Here is a 22684-nt window from a genome sequence, read left to right as displayed (position 1 = left end):
GGAGGCAATTCTTTTATAAAAGACTTCATAGGTGCGCGTGAGTTTCCTACCATTTCTACAGTTCAGTGTGCCAGTTATGATTTTCATATGCGCATTTTCGTGGAACAGTTTCATTTCAATAATAACGTTTATTTTCTCAAAATCATTGCCACGTGGTTAATCATAAAAATCTGAATCAAAATGATAAAAATCTAAAAGTCAACTAATGCGAGATCACCAGCCTCTGCCATATAGACACATTGTCAATGACAATGAAATAATTGACAAATCTCGTAGATTATGGTTATGAAATAAACCCAAACTGGTTTATCACAAGTGCAGCAGGTTGTGAACTCTGCTAACAACATTGCACTCAGAATAATAACTGTAATTGGCTAATTAACATGCATTACATAAATGTTATGTAACCAAATGATGGGGATTAACGGCATATTTACTACTGGTGAAATATGTAAATAGGGAATTGACAAAAACAAAACAAAGGGCTAACAATTCACACAATGAAACAATTCCAGGCTGTATCACTACTGGCCGTGATTGGGAGTCCCATAGGGTGACGCACAATTGGCCCAGTGTCGTCCGGGTTAGGCCATCATTGTAAATAAGAACTTGTACGTGACTTGCCTAGTTAAATATAGCTTAAATTAAATTTTAAAAAATCAATTAAAGCGCACCAATTGGCGGAAGAAGAGCCATTCTGCCACACCACTCCCCTTCTTGTCTTAACATTTTAAATGATACTCAAGACATTATCAACACATATATTTTAGATGCTTTTCACTGACAGTCGCAACTCAACCAGCCATGCCTATTGCCACGTGCGCTGCTTAAAGTGTGGGCTTGCCAAACAGGCATAGGCCTACGCGCTTGTGATTTTAAACAATCCACAGCTATTTTTTTTTTAAAGCTAATGATACTCGATTCCTCTGTGGCTAAGACATGCTTTCTGGTGAAGTATTTTTAATTATTATTTCTGTATAGACTGGAGTAATTACATAATTTTGGCAAATGTATTTCCATTTACTTCCCTATTGGACTCATAGCTATGCCATTTCTCTCCTGTTCTATTGGTTCTTATCAACTTTTTTTTCATTGTCTAGAAACCAAAGACACAAGCCTAGTCGTATTAGCAACCCATCCTAGTTGTTGCATCTTTAGATTCCCCCTCTATCTAGGTTTCTAACAGCGATTTTCATCGGTCACATATGGAACGCTATCAGATGCGCTGTTTCGAAATGGTGTTTTCACAGGTGAGCTGTTCTCCCCCGCAAATTGGAATTTCGCAAATGTTTGAAAGTGACGTTTTATTGGCTGCTTCATTACATGAGTTGCATGTTCTGTTAAGATGCATTACCATAATCTAAATGTGATTTCTGTCATTCTAAGCACAGTGGGCGGACTCATTAATGGGCTATGCACCAAATCAAATAACATTTTATTGGTCACATACACATGGTTAGCAGATGTTAATGCGAGTGTAGCGAATTGCTTGTGTCTCTAGTTCCGACAGTGCAGTAATATCTAACACGTAATCTAACAAATTCACAACTACCGTATACACACAAATGTAAAGGGATGAATAAGAATATGCACATATAAATATATGTATGAGCGATGGCCGTGCAGCATAGGCAAGATGCAGTAGACTGTATAGAATACAGTATATACACAGAGATGAGTAATGAAGGGGTCCGGTAAATTTCTCAAATGGTTAGTAAATGGTTAGTAAATTAAAATCTTCCCGGACATGTTGGCTGGCGCCACATTTTCCTAAAAGGAAACCCTGGAACAATACTAGATCTCTTTGAATGTACACCAATGTAACGGACCTCCCTTCAGGCAGCAAAAAGGGTCTAAAAGTGCATTGGGATGCTACAAAAGATGAAGGGAAGGCTAAGTTCTCACCTGCTTGACTTTCTCTTCAAAGTCAGCATCATTGTGGTCCGAAATCATCTGCGCGAGTCGGATCTGCTCAGCAGTGGCCTGTGTGGAGAAAGGGTGGAACATCAACTTCTAAGTCACCACAAAATTGTTTAAAGGGGTCTCTTATGTAATCTCAATGACAATCGTTTATCCACCCATTAAGAATTGGTTCGGTACTACGTGTAGCTTTTCCATCACTATCAAACAAACAATTAAAGGTTCTATTCAATCCGGCAAATGCTGCATGACTGCTCAATCGGAAATGACCTTTACATTTCTATTGCGCAATCTAACGCTTCAGCGATACAGATTGGATAGAGCCCCAAGTCCAAAAAATGCACAGGTGGGTGATCCTGACAACATAAAATCATCCAGAACTCAGTGTTTTCCACTTAAATTAATATAGGTAATTTTTCAATTCGCTAGTCAGAAAAAAAGTTGTCCGAACCCTCTCCACTAGAAGGAACGATATGCATCTCCTAGCTATCTATTGATAGGACAGCCCTGTCAGTCACCAAGCGAGTGATGACAGGAAAACACTGCTGGTTTGACAGTCTGCCCTGCCTCACGGTACCTGTGGGCAGTGTTATTTGTGCACTGGGGTTGGTTGTAGTCCAATTTCATTACACAGAGTGAGGAGAGCAAAATGCTTCATGTTAGTGAGAGAATTTCAGGGTTCTTTTGTGCTACCATTTTACTCACATTCAGTGCATTCGCAAAGTATTCAGACCCCTTGACATTTTTCACTTTGTTACGTAACAGTCTTATTCTAAATAATTGTTTTTTCTCAATCAACACACAATCCCCCTTAATGAATGAGCAAAAACAGTTTTTTTACTCAAAATAAAAAAACAGAAAAACCTTTACATAAGTACTCAGACCCTTTGCTATGAGACTTGAAATTGAGATCAGGTGCATTGTGTTTCCATTTATCATCCTTGAGATGTTTCCACAACATGACTGATGTCCAACTCTGGTATATTCAATTGACTGGACATAATTTGGAAAGGCACACACCTGTCTATATAAAGGTCAGGTAGGTGACCAAGAACCCGATGGTCACTCTGACAGAGCTCTAGAGTTCCTCTGTGGATATAGGAGTACCTTCCAGGAGGACAACCATCTCTGCATAACTCCACCAAATCAAGCCTTCATGAAAGAGTGGCCAAACAGAAGCCACTACTCAGTAAAAGGCACAGGATAACCCTCTTGGAGTATGCCAAAAGGAACCTAAAAGGACTCTCACTCCTGTAGCATCATACCCAAGAAGACTCGAGAATGTAATCGCTGCGAAAAGTGCTTCAACAAAGTACTGAGTAAAGGTTCTGAATACTTACAGTTGAAGTCAGAAGTGTACATACACTTAGGTTGGAGGCATTAAAACGCGTTTTTCAACCACTCCACAAATTTCTTGTTAACAAACTATAGTTTAGGCAAGTTGGTTAGGACATCTACTTTGTGCATGACACAAATCATTTTTCCAACAATTGTTTACAGACAGATCATTTCACTTATAAATCAATGTATCACAATTCCAGTCGGTCAGAAATGTACATTCACTAAATTGACTGTGCCTTTAAAATGCTTGTAAAATGTAATGGCTTTAGAAGCTTGTGAAAGCCAAATTGACATCATTTGAGTCAATTGGAGGTGTACCTGTGGATGTATTTCAAAGCCTACCTTCAAATTCAGTGCCTCTGTGCTTGACATCATGGGAAACTTCCGTCATCATGAAGTGCTTTGAGAGATTAGTCAAGGATCATATCGCCTTCACCCTACCTGACACCCTAGACCCACTCCAATTTGCTTACCGCCCCAATAGGTCCAGAGACGACGCAATCACACTGCACACTGCCCTAACCCATCTGGACAAGAGGAATACCTATGTAAGATTGCTGTTAATTGACTACAGCTCAGCATTTAACACCATAGTACACTCCAAACTTGTCATTAAGCTCGAGACCCTGGGTCTCGACCCCGCCCTGTGCAACTGGGTCCTGGACTTGACGGGACGCCCCCAGGTGGTGAGGGTAGGAAACAACATCTCCACCCCGCTGATCCTCAAAACTGGGGTGCCAAAAGGGTGCGTACTCAGCCCTCTCCTGTACACCCATGACTGCGTGGCCATGCACGCCTCCAACTCAATCATCAAGTTTGCAGACGACACTACAGTGGTAGGCTTGATTACCAACAACGCAGAGACGGCCTACAAGGAGGAGATGAGGGCCCTCGGAGTGTGGTTTCAGGAAAATAACCTCACCCTCAACGTCAACAAAATAAAGGAGATGATCGTGGACTTCAGGAAACAGCAGAGGGAGCACCCCCCTATCCACATTGACAGGACAGTAGTGTAGAAGGTGGAAAGTTAAGTTCCTCGGCGTACACATCACGGACAAACTGAAAATGGTCCACCCACACAGACAGCGTGGTGAAGAAGGCGCAACCGAAGGATCCGAGCAAGGAGGCCTACAAACCTGACTCAGTTACACCAGCTCTGTCAGGAATGGGCCAAAAATCACCCAACTTATTGTGGGAAGTTTGTGGAAAGGCTACCCGAAACATTTGACCCAAGTTAAACAATTTAAAGGCAATGCTACCAAATACTAATTGAGTGTATGTAAACTTCTGACCCACTGGGAATGTGATGAAAGAAATAAAAGCTGAAAAATCATTCTCTGGTATTATTCTGACTTTTCACATTATTAAAATAAAGTGGTGATCCTAACAGACCTAAGACAGGGAATTTTTACTAGGATTAAATGTCAGGAGTATAAATGCATTTGGCTAAGGTGTATGTAAACTTCCGACTTCAACTGTATGTATGCATGCATGTATGTAGACACACACACATATATATACACATATACACACACATACATAACAAAAAATAAACTTCAGGACCCTGTCTTAATAATTCATAAAAATCCAAATAACTTCACAGATCTTCATTGTAAAGGGTTTAAACATGCTTGTTCAATGACCAATAAACTATTAATATACATGCACCTGTGGAATGGTCGTTAAGACACAGCTTACAGACATTAGGCAATTAAGGTCACAGTTATGAAAACCTAGGACACTAAAGAGACCTTTCTACAGACTCTGAAAAACACCAAAAGAAAGATGCCCAGGGTGCATGCTAAACGCAGTTGACGTTTCTTTTTTTGCTATATAAACTCAGCAAAAAAAGAAACGTCCTCTCACTGTCAACTGTGTTTATTTTCAGCAAACTTAATGTGTAAATATTTGTATGAACATAAGATTCAACAACAAACAAACTGAACAAGTTCCACAGACATGTGACTAACAGAAATGTAATAATGTGTCCCTGAACAAGGAGGGGGGGGGTCAAAATCAAAAGTAACAGTCAGTATCTGGTGTGGCCACCAGCTGCATTAAGTACTGCAGTGCATATCCTCCTCATGGACTGCACCAGATTTGCCAGTTCTTGCTGTGAGATGTTTACCCCACTCTTCCACCAAGGCACCTGCAAGTTCCCGGACATTTCTGGGGGGAATGGCCCTAGGCCTCACCCTCCGATCCAACAGGTCCCAGACATGCTTAATGGGATTGAGTTCCAGGCTCTTCGCTGGCCATGGCAGAACACTGACATTCCTGTCTTCAGGAAATCACGCACAGAACGAGCAGTATGGCTGGTGGCATTATCATGCAGGAGGGACATGTCAGGATGAGCCTGCAGGAAGGGTACCACACGAGGGAGGAGGATGTCTTCCCTGTAACACACAGTGTTGAGATTGCCTGCAATGACAACAAGCTCAGTCTGATGATGCTGTGACACAGCGCCCCAGACCATGACGGACCCTTCACCTACAAATCGATCCCGCTCCAGAGTACAGGCCTCGGTGTAATGCTCAGTCCTTCGACGATAAACACGAATCCGGCCATCAACTCTGGTGAGACAAAACCGCGACTCGTCAGTCAAGAGACCTTTTGCCAAAGCTGTCTGGTCGAGCGATGGTGGGTTTGTGCCCATTGGCGACGTTGTTGGCGGTGATGTCTGGTGAGGACCTGCTTTACAACAAGCCTAGAAGCACTCAGTTCAGGATCTCTCAGCCTTTTGCGGACAGTCTGAGCACTCATGGAGGGATTGTGCGTTCCTGGTGTAACTCGGGCAGTTGTTGTTGCCATCCTATACCTGTCCCGCAGGTGTGATGTTTGGATGTACCGATCCTGTGCAGGTGTGGTTACACGTGGTCTGCCACTGCGAGGACGATCAGCTGACCGTCCTGTCTCCCTGTAGCGCTGTCTTAGGCTTCTCACAGTACGGACATTGCAATTTATTGCCCTGGCCACATCTGCAGTCCTTATGCCTCCTTGCTGCATGCCTAAGGCACGTTCAAGCAGATGAGCAGGGACCCTGGACAACTTTCTATTGGTGTTTTTCAGAGTCCGTAGAAAGGCCTCTTTAGTGTCCTAAGTTTTCATAACTGTAACCTTAATTGGTTACAGTTATGACACTGTAACCGTGTGTAAGCTGTTAGTGTCTTAACGGTTTGGGATAGGGGGCAGCATTTTCACTTTTGGATGAATAGCATGCCCAGAGTGAACTGCCTCCTACTCAGTCCCAGATGCTAATACAGTGATCCCTCGCCACTTCGCGGTTCACTTATCGCGGATTCGCTATTTCGCGGATTTTCATAATGCATTTTTTTTTTTTTTTTTGGTGCATTGTGCTCTGCATTCTGATTCGCTAAAAACTCACTCCCGCTTCTTGTATCAAAACATGCTACGAATTGTGCTATCATTTTGTCGTCTCGTGCAGTTATGTGTACGTACATAAAACAGCTTGGCAAATTTACATTAAGTTGGCCAAATTATCTTGTAATTTCGAACATCTCCTAAACCCATAATGTCGACGAAACGGCCTACACGTGAGTCACTGTATTTGTATACATGTAATAGTTGCTAATTGTAAAAAAAAAAAAAGTTTTCTATTTCGCGGATTTCACTTATCGCGGGTCATTTTCGGAACGTAACCCCCGCGATAAACGAGGGATTACTGTATATGCATATTATTATTAGTATTGGATAGAAAACACTAAAGTTTCTAAAACTGTTTGAATGATGTCTGTGAGTATAACATAACTCATATGGCAGGCAAAAACCTGAGAAAAAATCCAAACAGGAAGTGGGAAATCTGAGGTTTGTCGTTTTTGAACTCACCCCTATCGAATACACTGTGGGATATGGGTTATTTTTCAATACCTAAGGCTTCCACTAGATGTCAACCGTCTTTAGAATGTGGTTTCAGGCTGCTCATGTGAAGGGGAGCCGTTTTACTAAGGGGTCTGCCTACAGCCTCGTTCTCAGTCACGCGCTTTCACTTTAGAGGTCGCTCTCGTTCCAGTGCATTTCTACAGAAAATGGAATTCTCCGGTTGGAACATTATTGAACTTTTATGATAAAAACATCCTAAAGATTGATTCTATACTTAGTTTGACAAGTTTCTTCGACCTGTAATATAACTTTTTGAACGTTTCGTCCGAATGGACCTTTTGGATTGTTTACCAAACGCCCTAACAAAAGAAGCTATTTGACATAAATAGACATAAATTTTGGACATTATCGAACAAAACAAGCATTTATTGTGGAACTGCGATTCCTGGGAGTGCATTCTGATGAAGATCATCAAAGGTAAGTGAATATTTATATATGAATAATGTTGACTACCCAACATGGCGGATATTTCTCTGGCTGGTTTGGGCTCTGAGCACCGTTCTTAGATTATGCTTTTTCCGTAAAGTTTTTGGGAAATCTGACACAGCGGTTGCATTAAGGAGAAGTGTATCTAAAGTTTAATGTATAATAGCTGTATTTTCATCAACATTTATTATGAGTATTTCTATGAATTCATGTGGCTCTCTGCAATATCACTGCATGTTTTGGAACTACTGAATCTAACACGCCAATGTATAATAAGATTTTTGGATATAAATATGAACTTTACCAAACAAAATATACATGTATTGTGTAACAAGAAGTCCTATGAGTGTCATCTGATGAAGATCAAAGGTTAGTGATTAATTCTCTCTATTTGTGCCTCTCCTTGGCGGGGAAAATGGCTGGGTTTATCTGTGACTTGGTGGTGACCTAACATAATCGTTTGTGGAGCTTTCGCTGTAAAGAATTTTTGAAATCAGACACTGTGGCTGGATTAACGAGAATTTTATCTTTAAAATGGTGCCTAATACCTGTATGTTTGAGAAATTTGATTTATGAGATTTCTGTTGATTTGTATTTGGCGCCCTGCAATTTTATTGGCTGTTGGTGAGGGGTTCCCCAGTCCTAGACAGGTTAACGACCGTTCCACAGGTGCATGTTCATTAATTGTTTATGGTTCATTGAACAAGCATGGGAACAGTGTTTAAACCCTTTACAATGAAGATCTGTGAAGTTTTGGATTTTTATGAATTATCTTTCAAAGACAGGGTCCTGAAAAAGGGACGTTTCTTTTATATACACTGCTCAAAAAAATAAAGGGAACACTTAAACAACACAATGTAACTCCAAGTCAATCACACTTCTGTGAAATCAAACTGTCCACTTAGGAAGCAACACTGATTGACAATAAATTTCACATGCTGTTGTGCAAATGGAATAGACAACAGGTGGAAATTATAGGCAATTAGCAAGACACCCCCAATAAAGGAGTGGTTCTGCAGGTGGTGACCACAGACCACTTCTCCGTTCCTATGCTTCCTGGCTGATGTTTTGGTCACTTTTGAATGCTGGCGGTGCTTTCACTCTAGTGGTAGCATGAGACGGAGTCTACAACCCACACAAGTGGCTCAGGTAGTGCAGCTCATCCAGGATGGCACATCAATGCGAGCTGTGGCAAGAAGGTTTGCTGTGTCTGTCAGCGTAGTGTCCAGAGCATGGAGGCGCTACCAGGAGACAGGCCAGTACATCAGGAGACGTGGAGGAGGCCGTAGGAGGGCAACAACCCAGCAGCAGGACCGCTACCTCCGCCTTTGTGCAAGGAGGAGCACTGCCAGAGCCCTGCAAAATGACCTCCAGCAGACCACAAATGTGAATTTTTTCAGTGGATGAGTTGTTGGAGTAGAGGACCTTGTGCATTTCAGGTAAAATAACAACCCATTGTTTATATCCCAGGACAAATTAGCTAGCAACTGCAAGCTAGCTAAATAGCCATGAATGTTTTCTGCGTTTTGACTTGTCCCCAAATTAATATAGTTGGTTCAGAGTCCGTTTCTGCTTTCAACCTGCGTGTCCTGATCGCGTCTGGTGTGGATTGGGGGAAAAAATTAAAAATAAACATGCGCGCGATTGCGGACGCATGTGCATCCCCGGTCTAGTCAGCATGTTAGCCTTACTGTTCTGGCACATTCATTTATTTTCTTTGACATCTTTCATATAGCAGCCACCTTTCATTTATCCAGGCTGTATCACATCCGGGCATGATTGGGAGTCCCATACGGCGGCGCACAAATGGCCCAGCGTCGTCCGGGTTTGTCCGGGGTAGGCCGTCATTGTAAATAAGAAGTTGTTCTTAACTGACTTGCCTAGTTAAATAAAGGCAAACAAAATAAGTACAAATTTGTCAAGCTAATGTGGGCAACTGTTTAGTTACATAATTTTACAAAAAAACATAATTTGAAGAACAAACATCACTGTGGCAATTCATATCTTGCAGTAAAACTAATAACATCAAGAGAAGATCGGTTAAAAAATTTTTTTAAATAAGCTGTAATGTGGTCACTAAAGATCCCATGGCACTTATCGTAAAAGAGTGTTTAGCCTGGTGTCCTGGCTAAATTCCCAATCTGGCACGCGTACCATCATGGCCACCTAATCATCCCCAGCTTCCAATTGACTCATTCATCCCCTCTCCTCCCCCTTCTAACTCTTCCCCATGTCATTGCTGTAAAACCAGTCAGTATCTGGTGTGAACACCGTTAGCATCATCCAGCGCAACATCTCCTTCACATGGAGTTGATCAGGCTATTGATTGTGGCCTGTGGAATGTTGTCACACTCCTCTTCAATGGCTGTGTGAAGTTGCTGGATTTCGGGAACTGGAACACGCTGTCGTACACATCGATCCAGAGCATCCCAAACATGCTCAACGGGTGACATCTGGTGAGTATGCAGTCCTAGTCATGGTATCTCTGCATTCAAATTGTGTTGTCCATAGCTTATGCCTTCCCATACCATAACCCCGCCGCCACCCTGGGGCACTCAGCAAACCACAGCCACAGCCACCGTTGACATCAGCAAACCGCTCACGCACACGATGCCATACACGCTGTCTGCCATCCGCCCGGGACAGTTCAAACCGGGATTCATCCATGAAAAGCACACTTCTCCAACGTGCCATTGGCCATCAAAGGTGAGCATTTGTCCACTGAAGACAGGTATGACGCCAAACTGCAGTCAAGACAAGACTTTGATGAGAACGACGAGCATGCACGTGTCCCCGAGACGGTTTCTGACAGTTTGTACAGAAATTCTGTTGTGCAAACCTACAGTTTCATCATATGTCCGGGTGGCTGTCTCAAGCGATCCCGCAGATGAAGAAGCCGGATGTAAAGGTCCTGGGCTGGCGTGGTTACACTTGGTCTGCGGTTGTGAGGCCGGTTGAACGTACTGCCAAATTCTCTAACCAAGTTGGGGGCGCCATATGGTAGAGAAATTAACTAAATTCTCTGGAATGACAAAACTGCACATTTGAGTGGCCTTTTACTGTCCCCAGCACCTGTGTAATGATCATGCCGTTTAATCAGCTTCTTTATGGATGGATTATTTTGGCAATAAGCTTTTGTGAGTATGGAACATTTCTGGGATCTTTTATTTCAGCTCATGAAACATGGGACCAACACTTTAAATGTTCCGTTTTTATATTTGTTCAGTATACTTATAAAATAGTCCTGATCATATAGCTCTAGGCGATATCCAAAACTACTTAAGACTCTGAATTCATACACTTTCAGTAATAAAAAATGGTAAAGTCATGTCCTTCTACAAAAGGCAATGTGGTTTGGCATAAAGAATGCCCCTCTCCACACAGGTGTGATTACTTCCTCTGAGAGTTTAGAGCTTGAGGTGGTCACCTCATACAAGTACTTGGGAGTATGGCTAGATGGTACACTGTCCTTCTCTCAGCACATATCAAAGCTGCAGGCTAAAGTTAAATCTAGACTTGGTTTCCTCTATCGTAATTTCTCCCTTCACCCCAGCTGCCAAACTAAGCCTGATTCAAATGACCATCCTACCCATGCTAGATTACGGAGACAATTTATAGATCGACAGGTAAGGGTGCTCTCGAGCAGACAGATGTTCTTTACCATTCGGCCATCAGATTTTCCACCAATGCTCCTTATAGGACACATCACTGCACTCTATACTCCTCTGGAAACTGGTCCATATCTGTATACCAGTCGCAAGACCCACTAGTCGATGCTTATTTATTTAACCCTCTTAGGCCTCACTCACCCCATCTGAGATATCTACTGCAGCCCTCATCCTCCACCTGTTCTGCCAGTCACATTATGTTAAAGGTCCCCAAAGCACACATTTCTGGGTCGCTCGTCTTTTCAGTTCGCTGCAGCTAGCGAACTGGAACAAGCTGCAACAAACACTCAAACTGGACAGTGCTCAATCTCTTCATTCAAAGACTCAATCATGGACACTCTTACCGACAGGTGTGGCTGCTTTGCGTGATGTATTGTTGTCTCTACCTTCTTGCCCTTCGGCATGTTGTCTGAGCCCAATAATGTTTGTACCATGATTTGTTCTGCTACCACCATGTTATGTTGCTACTATGTTGTGTTGCTACCATGCTGTGTTGTCGTGTTGCTGCCTTGCCATGTTGGCTTAGGTCTCTCTTTATGTAGCGTGTGGTCTCCCTTGTCGTGATGCGTGTTTAGTCCTATATTTATTCATTCTTATTCCCAGCCCCCGTCCCCGCAGGAGGCCTTTTGGTAGGCCGTCATTGTAAATAAGATATTGTTCTTAACTGACTTGCCAAGTTAAATAAAGGTTAAATAAAATATCACAACACATTTCTTAATCTGGGAGGTAAATTTGATAAAGTACTCATTCATTTTGCTGTGTATTTCAGATGGAACCAAGGCATTAGAATGTACCAGAGGCCACCAAAATATAGGTCAGGTGGCAAAAAATGTTTTTGCTCAGGGGAGGCCTGGCTGGTTACTTTTTCTATTTGGCTGGCTACTCCAGATACCTGTGGAAAAGGCATTGCACCATGAAAACTAAAGCATCTGCTGTTGGGTCAGTGTGTGCTCCCCGAAATGGCACCCTATTCCTTAAAATGGTGCACTAATTTTGACTAGGGCTGTATTGCAATGTTTTTTGCATGGCAAAAATGAACACACGAAGCAGACCAGTCTCTTCGTTCTTTTAAAAACCTGCTGTATGTAAAATATTGTGTGCTATAGTTTGGATGACATGTTTGTTTCAAACTTTAGGGCTGTTTTCCTTAAGAAGTTCAATCTGCTTTGTGTTGTGTTTCCTTGCCATGATACTAATGCATATCGCGATACTGGTTTTGTCTTGGCCCTACTTTTGACCATAGGGCTCTGGTCAAAAGTAGTGCACTTTAGGAAATAGGGTGCCATGTGGGACACACACCAATGTAAAATCATCCAGACCCACTTCCAATGTGTTTCACCATGAAAACTAATGCATCAGCTGTTGGGTCAGTGTGTGAGGTGACTAAGTGCATGACATCCTGTGTGGGCAGCAGGGTCGAGGGCCGGGTACCAACCTGAGGCCTCTGCTTGTGCTGTGTCTGGCTCTGTGTCTGGCCTGTCTGCGTCTGGCCTGTCTGCGTCTGCTGCTCCCAGCTGCCGCGGGCTCGGTTTCCGCCCACTGATGTCATAATTTACAGTATATACAAATAACAGTATTTACAAAGGAATAACACCTGCGAAAGAAAAGTGAGAGAGTGAGGTTCTGTGGAAAATAGTAGGGGTCCAGGGTCCTCCCAGACTAGAAGCTCAGTTCTGGTGACTTTAAAAAGGACATTCCACAACCTAAATGAATGAAACATGATTTCTACAATAAGATTGGTAAAATTCTTAATATACAGGCCCATGCATATAGCTTATACTATCAGGTATGCTATTAGCAATAAACATTATCACATGTAGTCCAAATGATGCAGCATAGCGGCTATAAATAATTAGGCTGAAGCATTGGGTTGCATTTACACTATTGGGCTAATCATTAGCTAGATCCCAAAAGTAAATATTTTAACTAATCAGCATCCTATTGATTCATTTTATGTCCCAAAAAACTTGCATAAACACAGGAATATAATGTAGGCCTAACTCTTTGGGTAACTTGGGGTAATCAGCCACAGGGTAATGCTGTACTTCTCACACAAACAACTTCATGTCACCCCCCCCCCCCCCCCCCACACACACACACACACACACACACACACACACACAGTTTGAAAAACTCACAGCATCAACTTAAGTTAGAAACAGTCTGAAGCAGGCGCAGCATGCAACGTGGGGTTTGTTTTGTGTGAAAACATGGCGGAAGGAAGTGACAGCGCTTAAGAGATTTTTCAGCCTTCTAAGAGGACCAAATCTGAAGTGTGGTCGCATTTAGGGTTTACAAGAGAGCTGATGGGAAACTTATCGAAGATGGTCACCTTCTCCACAAAACATGCAAATAAATGTATTAATAATAATAATCGCTGCGAAAGGGGGCAACACTTCAAATCTCTTGAGTCATCTTTCTGACCACCACCCACTACTTTATAGCATATGCTAGGTAAGTTAACTTTTACCTCAATGCATGATGTGGGGACTTGGGAATGGGGGAAAATGTCATGGTCTGTCTGGCTAACAGCTTGTCAATAATGTAAACTGAAGCTTTCAGTGTTACCTATTCTTGTAAAAACACTACACGTTGTGCTGCTGCTGTATGCGTTGTGTGTCTGCAGACTATTAGCCCATTGCACACAATAACGCGTTATGTAGTTCAGTCACCCAACCAACATATTTTGTTGATTTAAAATCCGGAAAACGTCGACTTAGTTGTAAAAGTGTTCCAACAGGAGAAACACTATAGACTCCTATATAAGACTTGTATTTATGTAAATTGTTGGGCTCATTGCAATTATTATCACTGTCTTAAGACTCATTTGTATTTATGTCAATTGTGCATGGGGTCATTGCATACTCAAATGCAACACAGAAGATAGACTGTGTGAATAATAATTATAATGTAACACCAATAATAATACATTTGCTATTCCCTTAGGGCGTGCAGCAGGCAAACCCATTGATGCTACTGGTCCCTCATCTACAGCTGTGACAGACACTCGAGCAAGCATTTAAAAGGCAGACTCCTTTTGCACCCACATCAAAAGAATGCTCAAGACCTCACTGCAGCCCTTTCATATTACATTGCAAAGGACATGATGCCATTTCAAATTGTTGAGAGGCCTGGCTTTGAGTCTGATGAAGGTTGCCGTGTCTCACTACAAAGTGAGTGCTGCTAATTTTATGTTGTTTGTTTATTTGATTTGCTTACTTAAGGTTGTCTTCATTTAAACGTGCACTAGGGAAACTTTTACTTCATGGCGCCTTCTTTAATGCTAATGTTATTATTTTAGATGTAGTTTGCACACACAAAAGTGCATAGTGCTGCTAATTGTATTTGTTGTTTTTCAATATAAAACTTGGTGAAATGATTTCAGTGTGTGTGTGTGTGTGTGTCAGTACTTTTTGAACATTTCCAGCACATTTTAACAATACCCTCGATAATACTGATAACCGTATTCATTTTGGTCACTATAATCGTGATATGAAATTTTCATCCCGTTTCATCTCTACTACCCACTCAATTTAAATCACTTGAGGTAGGAAATCAGACAACCCATAGTTACCCTACAATTGACCCATGTTGCATTTAGCCTCACTCTCCTCTATGCACTCACAGCTTCTTGCAGAGTGGTAAGGTGCTCAACACTCCGGTTTTAAAATTGTGCAGTTTCCGTATATTTTAGGACTTGAGAAATGAAGTAGGAAAATAAACCTAGGATCAATCTCTTTTTAACAAAGCCCATTAAAACTGCAGTTTTCCCCACGATTGCAAGAATTGTTGTGCACTGACTGCTTGTCAGAATGCAGGTTTCCCTCCCTTTGGCACTCATATGCCCCTCGAGAGGAATATTTATCTCGCATAGAACAAGCCAATTAGATAAATAGATTAACCATTATACTATGTGGTTGACTGACTTTTCTATTCTTAACTTTTGTTTGTAGAGAAAAAGTAAATGTGGACCCCAAAAAAAATTGGGGCGTGGCAGCTATGATTTTGCTTTGGCGCAGTGCCAAGTGCAAAGAATTTTGTCTCAAAATGGATCAAATGCTATGATGAAACTGGCTCTTATGAGGACTGCCACCGGAAAGGAAGACAGTTACCTCTGATGCAGAGGATAAGTTCATTAGAGTTAACCTTACCTCAGATTGCAGCCCAAATAAATCCTTCATAGAGTTCAATTAACAGACATCTCAACCTCAACTGTTCAGAGGAGACTGCATAAATCAGGCCTTCATGGTCAAATTGTTGCAAAGAAACCACTGCTAAAAAGGACAAAAATAAGAAGAGACTTGCTTGGGCAACGAAACACGAGCAATGGACATTAGACCGGTGTAAAAATCTGTCCTTTGGTCTGATGAGTCCAAATTAGATTTTTGGTTCTAACCGCCGTGTCTTTGTGAGGCGCAGAGTAGGTGAACGGATGATCTCCACATGTGTGGTTCCCACCGTGAAGCATGGAGGAGATGGGGTGAAGGTGCTTTGCTGGTGACACTGATTTATTTAGAATTCAAGGCACACTTAATCAGCATGGCTAACAACATTCTGCAGTGTTACACCATCCATCTGATTTGCGCTTAGTGGGACTATCATTTGTTTTTCAACAGGTCAATGACCCAAAACACACCTTCAGACTGTGTAAGGGCTATTTGACCAAGGAGAGTGTGGAGGCCAGGTTATCTAAAGCAGCACTCCATCAATAACCCGATGTCCTATGGGACTTACGGTCGGTTATGATACACCCTGGGATCGAACCTGGGTCTGTAGTGATGAGTTTTTTTTTTACAGTTCAGCTTAAGGTTAGCAGAGTGGGTTATATGAAGGTTTCAAATCACATTTTAAGTAGTAATGGGGAGAGAAATCGATAGTTATATATCGGGATACTATTTGAATATATATCGTATAATTTTTGTAATATCACAACAAAAATTTGCACAAGTTTCCTGCATCAAGAACCTTTATTTTTCCTTCATAGCTTGTCCACCATCCTTTGAAATAGGAAGCCGATTTGTTTTCATGACAGTTCAAAACTTATTCTCATGGCTCGCTTTACCCTCTGCTGCATATGGTGAGCAATCTGTTTGGAACATCAAATAGCCATAAATATACTGTTCAAAAATATAAAAATGCAACATGTAAAGTGTTGTTTCATGAGCTGAAATAAAATATCCTAGAAATGTTTCCTATGCACAAGAAGTGTATTTAATCTCAAATGTTGCGCACAAATTTGTTTACACCCCTTTTAGTGAGCATTTCTTCTTTGCCAAAATAATCCATCCACCTGACTGGTGGCATATCAAAAAGCTGATTAAACAGCATGATCATGACACAGGTGCACCTTCTGCTGGGGACAATAAAAGGCCACTAAAATGTGCAGTTGTCACAATACAATGCCACAGATGTCTTAAGTTGAGGTAGTGTGCAATTGGAATGCAGACTGCAGGAAAGTCCGACAGAGCTGTTGCCAGAGAATTTAATGTTAATTTCTCTACCATAAGCCGCCTTTACTATTATTTTCGAGACTTTAGCAGTATGTCCAACCAAACACACAACCTCTACCACGTGTAACCACACCAACCCAGGACCTCCACATCCGGCTTCTTCACCTGCGGGATAGTCGGAATGAGGTGCTGAGGAGTATTTATGTCTGTATAAAGTCCTTTTGTGGGGGAAAACTCATTCTGATTGGCTGGGCCGAGCTCCCCAGTGGGTGGGCCTATGCATTAACAAGTCACCATGGCTGCGCCCCTGCCCAGTCATGTGAAATCCATAAATCAGAACCTAATGAATTTAATTCAATTGACTGATTTCCTTCTATGAACTGTATCTCAGTAAAATCGTTGAATTTTACATTTATATTTCTGTTCAGTATAGAATCGTGAGAATAGCAATACATATCGTTCAGGCAAATAAAAAATAAAAATGCACAACCTATCCGGAAGGCCAAAGTTAGTTACTTTAATGACCCATGGCTCGTATTTCTGTGTGTTATGTTATAATTAAGTCTATGATTTGATAGAGCAGTCTGAGCGATGGTGGGCACCAGCAGGCTCGTAAGCATTCATTCAAACAGCACTTTTGTTGTTTTGCCAGCAGCTCTGCTGTTTATGAATTCAAGCCTATCAACTCCTGAGATGAGGCTGGTGAAATGGCTAGCTAGTTAGCAGGGTGCGCGCTAATAGCGTTTCAAACATCACTCGCTCTGAGACTTGGAGTAGTTGTTCCCCTTGCTCTGCATGGGTAACGCTGCTTCGAGGGTGGCTGTTGTCGACGTGTTCCTGGTTCGAGCCCAGGTAGTGGCGAGGCGAGGGATGGAAGCTATACTGTTACACTGGCAATACTAAAGTGCCTATAAGAACATCCAATAGTCAAAGGTATAGTGGGGAGAACAAGTATTAGATAACCTGCAAAATCGGCAGTGTATCAAATACTTGTTCTCCCCACTGTATATTAAATACAAATCGTATAGAGAGAAATAGTCCTATAATAACTACAACCTAAAACTTCTTACCTGGGAATATTGAAGACTCATGTTAAAAGGAACCACCAGCTTTCATATGTTCTCATGTTCTGAGCAAGGAACTTAAACGTTAGCTTTCTTACATGGCACATATTGCACTTTTACTTTCTTCTCCAACACTTTGTTTTTACATTATTTAAACACGTTTCATTATTTGAGGCTAAATTGACTTTATTGAATTATTATATTAAGTTAAAATAAGTGTTCGTTCAGTATTGTTCTAATTGTCATTATTACAAATACATTTTTAAAAACGTCCGATTAATCAGTATCAGCTTTTTTTGGTCCTCCAATAATCGGTATCAGCGTTGAAAAATCATTATCGGTCGACCTCTACTTTAGTATTCTCTCTGGTATGCAATCTGGTTTCCGCTCAGGTTATGATGTGTCACTGCAACCGTAAAGGTCCTGACTGATGTCACCATTGCCCTTGATTCTAAGCAATGTTGTGCTGCTATTTTTATTGACTTGGTCAAAGCTTTTGATACGGTAGACCATTCCATTCTTGTGGGCCGGCAAATGAGTATTGGTGTCTCAGGGGGTCTTTGGCCTGGTTTGCTAACTACCTCTCTCAAAGAGTGCAGTGTATAAAGTCAGAAAGTCTCAGCCACTGCCTGTCAACAGGGGAGTACCCAAAGGCTCGATCCTAGGCCCCATGCTCTTCACAATTTATATCAAAATAGCTCAGGCAGTAGGAAGCGCTCACCCATTCATATGCAAATAATAGTCTTATACTCAGCAGGCCCCTCCCCGGGCTTTGAGTTAAATGCTCTACAACAAAGCTTTCTTAGTGTCCAACAAGCTCTCTCTACCCTTAACCTTGTTTTTAACACCTCCAAAACAAAGGTCATATGGTTTGGCATAAAGAATGCCCCTCCCCACAGGTGTGATTACTACCTGAGGGTTTAGCGCTTGAGGTAGTCACCTCATACAAGTACTTGGGAGTATGGCTAGATGGTACACTGTCCTTCTCTCATCACATATCAAAGCTGCATGCTAAAATTAAATCTAAACTTGGTTTCCTCTATCGTAAATGCACCTCTTTCACCCCAGCTGCCAAACTAAGCCTGATTCAAATGACCATCCTACCCATGCTAGATTACGGAGACAATTTATAGATCGGCAGGTAAGGGTGCTCTCGAGCGGACAGATGTTCTTTCCCATTCGGACATCAGATTTGCCACCAATGCTGCTTATAGGACACATCACTGCACTCTATACTCCTCTGGAAGCTGGTCCTCTCTGTATACCTATCGCAAGACAGACACACTGGTTGATGCTCATTTCTAAAACCCTCAGAGTCCTCACTCACCCCTATTTGAGATACCTACTGCAGCCCTCATCCTCTACATACAACACCCGTTCTGCCAGTCACATTCTGTTAAAGGTCCCCAAAGCACACATCCCTGGGTCGCTCCTCTTTTCAGTTTGCTGCAGCTAGCGACTGGAACAAGCTGCAACAAAACACTCAAACTGGACAGTTTTATCCCATATCTCTTCATTCAAAGACTCAATCATCGACACTTACTGGACAGTTCCGTGGCTGCTTTACGTGATGTATTGTTGTCTCTACCTTCTTGCCCTTTGTGCTGTTGTCTGTGCCCAATAATGTTTCTACCATGTTTTGTGCTGCTACCATGTTATCGGCATGTGTTGCTACCATACTGTGTTGTCATGTGATATGTTGTTGACTTAGGTCTAGCTTTACGTAGTGTCTCGTGATGTGCGTTTTGTCCTATATTTATATTTTATTTTTAATCCTAGCCCCCATCCCAGAATGAGGCCTTTTGGTAGGCCGTCATTGTAAATAAGAATGTTTTCTTAACTGACCTGCCTAGTTAAATAAAAGGTTAAATTAGTAGTAGCACTGAAGTAGCACTGAAGAATCACTGAAGAATGCACTTAAGAATATATCGTGAGACCCCTGGCAATTCCCTGCCCTAATTTTCATTAGTGAACTTGTGGAAATAAACAGGGTTTATGACTTTGTGGTTGTGGTAACGACCCATCCAAAGTGATGGTTAACTAGCTAACGTTAACTATTTTTAAACAATTTGGTTGTAACTAAGTGAGCTAATTGGACAATTAACTGCATCTACCTAGCTAGCTAACGTTAACTAATTAACTTTAATTGGGTAACATTAGATAATAACTCGCTTTAGTATATGCAAATACGGCCCGATGAAATGGGAGTTCGTTTACTAATTGCGACCAGGCAGATTAAGTTTGTCCTACATTTGCTGGGAAGTTAGCTAGCAAACGTCAACTAAAAATAACTACTAGGTAGCTTCCTAGCATGTTTTAACGGTGTCTACTAGCGAAAGATGCAACATCACTATGGATATATTCTCAACATGTTTTTATTTAGCTGACGTTAGCACGCTAACTAGCTATTAGTGTCTTTGGCTTAACTAGGCTAGCTAACGTTACATAAACTCCATGAATATTATTAAACTAAAACCATTAGTTAGCTAGTCAACATCAGGTATTTCAAGAAATATAATTGTTTCGAAAACATTGACTAACATTTAGCTAGCTAAGATGCTATGTCATTTTTTAGGGGACATCCAGCTAACGTTAAGCTTTATCTAAGTTCTCGATGAGATTCCGTTTTTCTCAGCCTCGACGATGGCGAAGAGAAGACTTACTAACAGTCAGCATTGCAGCTAGCTAACTACATTGTTGTTCTCAACCACTCAAATCATCACCGTTAGCCTAACTTATCAACATGTTCATTCGTACCGCATGCTATTGAGCCCACAGACGCATAGGCCGCACATTAACGTGGTAATTAATGCACAAATTGCACTATGCAGAAACAAGGCACTTCTTTGGAAACGCTACCGATGTGTTCTTGTATACACAAACACAACACCGAGGCTCTAGGTAGGCCCGTAGGCCCAAAATAATGAAAATAAATGATATACTGACCAGAAACCCAGTTGAAGTCTGATATTTTGCAACACAACCGACCAAGCGGTCTCTGTCGACCTCCTAGTAGGAATTCAACTATATAAAACCCCGAGAATAATACACGTATCTATGTGAGGAATTATGCCGAACCGACTCGCGCAGACAATAAGCTAGGGACTTAGAATGTACCTTTTTCTTTTCCACTCTGACGCTGCATATAGCTCCGTCATGTGGTTGACTGGGCGCTTCAAGGAAGCTAGACATTCGACACGTGGTCACCCACCTCTAAGAACTGCAATAAAATAGATAAACTAAAATACTTAGTGATTTCCTATCCTAGACTGTCCGATTTTTCTTATTGATTGGGTGTTTAGCGGGATCACTATAAGGCTAAGAATATACAGCACCAGTCAAAAGTCGACACCTACTTATTCAAGGGGTTTTCTTTATTTTCTATATTGTATAATAGCGGAGACATCAAAACCATGAAATAACATATGGAATCATGTGGTAACAAAGTTTTAAAGCAAAATATATTGTATATTTTAGATTCTTCAAAGTAGCTACCCTTTGCCTTGACAGCTTTGCACACTTGGCAAGTGTGTGCAAAGCTGATTTGTTGAACACTTTTTTGGTAACTACATGACTCCATATGTGTTATTTCATAGTTGGTCTTTACTATTATTCTACAATGTTGAAAATAGTAAAAATAAAAACCCTTGAATGAGTAGGTGTCCAAACTTTTGACTGGTACTGTACATGGAGTATGAACGGATCATTCAAACGAGCGGCAACAAGCACTGGGGCAAAACACAAGTGTCTTCACATTCTCGAATGCAACTTGACATCTGTCCAACCAAATTTACTGCACCTAAGCCTTAATAGGGATAGTTCCCTTTTCCCCCCCCCCAATTTTTGCCTAAAATGACATACCCAAATAAACTGCCTGTAGCAAGGATATGCATATTCTTGGTACCATTTGAAAGGAAACATTGAAGTTTGTGGAAATGTAAATTGAATGTAGGAGAATATATCACTATAGATCTGGTAGAAGAAAATCAAATTATATTTTGCCACCATCTTTGAAATGCAACAGAAAGGTCCCACATCTAGCCATCACTCTGGTTGTAATTCTGATTGTGTCCACAAGATGGGATCAGTGCATGCGCAAAGTTTCAGGCGGATAACTTGAAGTATGAGCAAACTACATGACATTTAGTGTGAAATCACCCAGGTACATTTAGGCAAATCGTGAAGGAGACATTTACGTTCACATTATATTTTTCTGCAAGAATATCGTCAAATCTGTTTACTTGGACTTTGATTTTGCTTTTCCAGTATTAGTAGCCATATTATAAGTTCAACATTTGCAAAACACCCTGTTTTCATAACTATCCATATTCTTATAATTTTTGTCCAAAAGGAAAAGTCTTGCTGTCGCACAAGGTTAGCAGCAACATTTTGCAACAGATACAGGGTTTCCTTTACTCCCGTAAAGCCCAGCTCATTGGCTATCTAGCTAGCTTTGTTTGACCCCGATTGGTGGAGTTAGTCAAGTTTAGACCGCCCGCGTCACCATGAAGTCTTCGCTCTGACCAAATTTGGTGTCCTATAAGATATACTACACTCCTAATGATATAGTGAAGTCTGGTTACGTTCTAGGATCTGAGGAATAAATATAAAAGGGATTTGACTGGTTGAAACATTTAGGGTTAGATTTTCACAAATTCCTTTCTTTGCAAAATGAACGCGTGGAAATGCAAAAATCGATCGTGCATGCTATATGGACCTTTTCAGGATATGAAAAAAGGATTTTATCTAACAAAACACTTCATGTCATCTCTGGGACCCTTTGGATGATAAATCAGAGCAAGATTTCAGAATGTAAGTACACATTTCACCTTGGGGTGAATTTATCAAACCTATCACAGTGAAAAGAAGTGTTATGTTCGGGGCTATCAAACAATAGCATGGCATTTTTTCTCAG

General features: G+C 41.4%; 1 protein-coding gene across 10 annotated transcripts in view; it reads right to left on the bottom strand.

Annotated features, from left to right (window-relative positions):
* LOC139554432 (ubiquitin-associated protein 2-like) overlaps positions 1-20924 on the bottom strand; it is a 74928-nt gene extending 54004 nt beyond the window's left edge. For 8 of the 10 annotated variants that reach the window (XM_071367207.1, XM_071367211.1, XM_071367203.1 and 5 more), the window contains exons 1-3: positions 20716-20923; positions 12691-12849; positions 1906-1983 (exon numbers count right to left, since the gene is read on the bottom strand). In XM_071367207.1, the coding sequence (XP_071223308.1) occupies positions 1906-1983; positions 12691-12804 (192 nt within the window). In that variant the 5' untranslated portion in view covers positions 12805-12849; positions 20716-20923. Of the gene's footprint in view, positions 1-1905; positions 1984-12690; positions 12850-20715 lie in introns of all 10 variants that reach the window. The other 2 variants (XM_071367205.1, XM_071367204.1) reach the window with 2 other exon arrangements.
* Between the last annotated feature and the right edge of the window lie 1760 nt (positions 20925-22684).

This window comes from Salvelinus alpinus, chromosome 26 (assembly GCF_045679555.1).
Source record: "Salvelinus alpinus chromosome 26, SLU_Salpinus.1, whole genome shotgun sequence".
Taxonomy (NCBI): Eukaryota; Metazoa; Chordata; class Actinopteri; order Salmoniformes; family Salmonidae; genus Salvelinus; species Salvelinus alpinus.
Note: the sequence above shows the minus strand (reverse complement) of the source record. Positions and strands in the feature narration are given on the sequence as shown.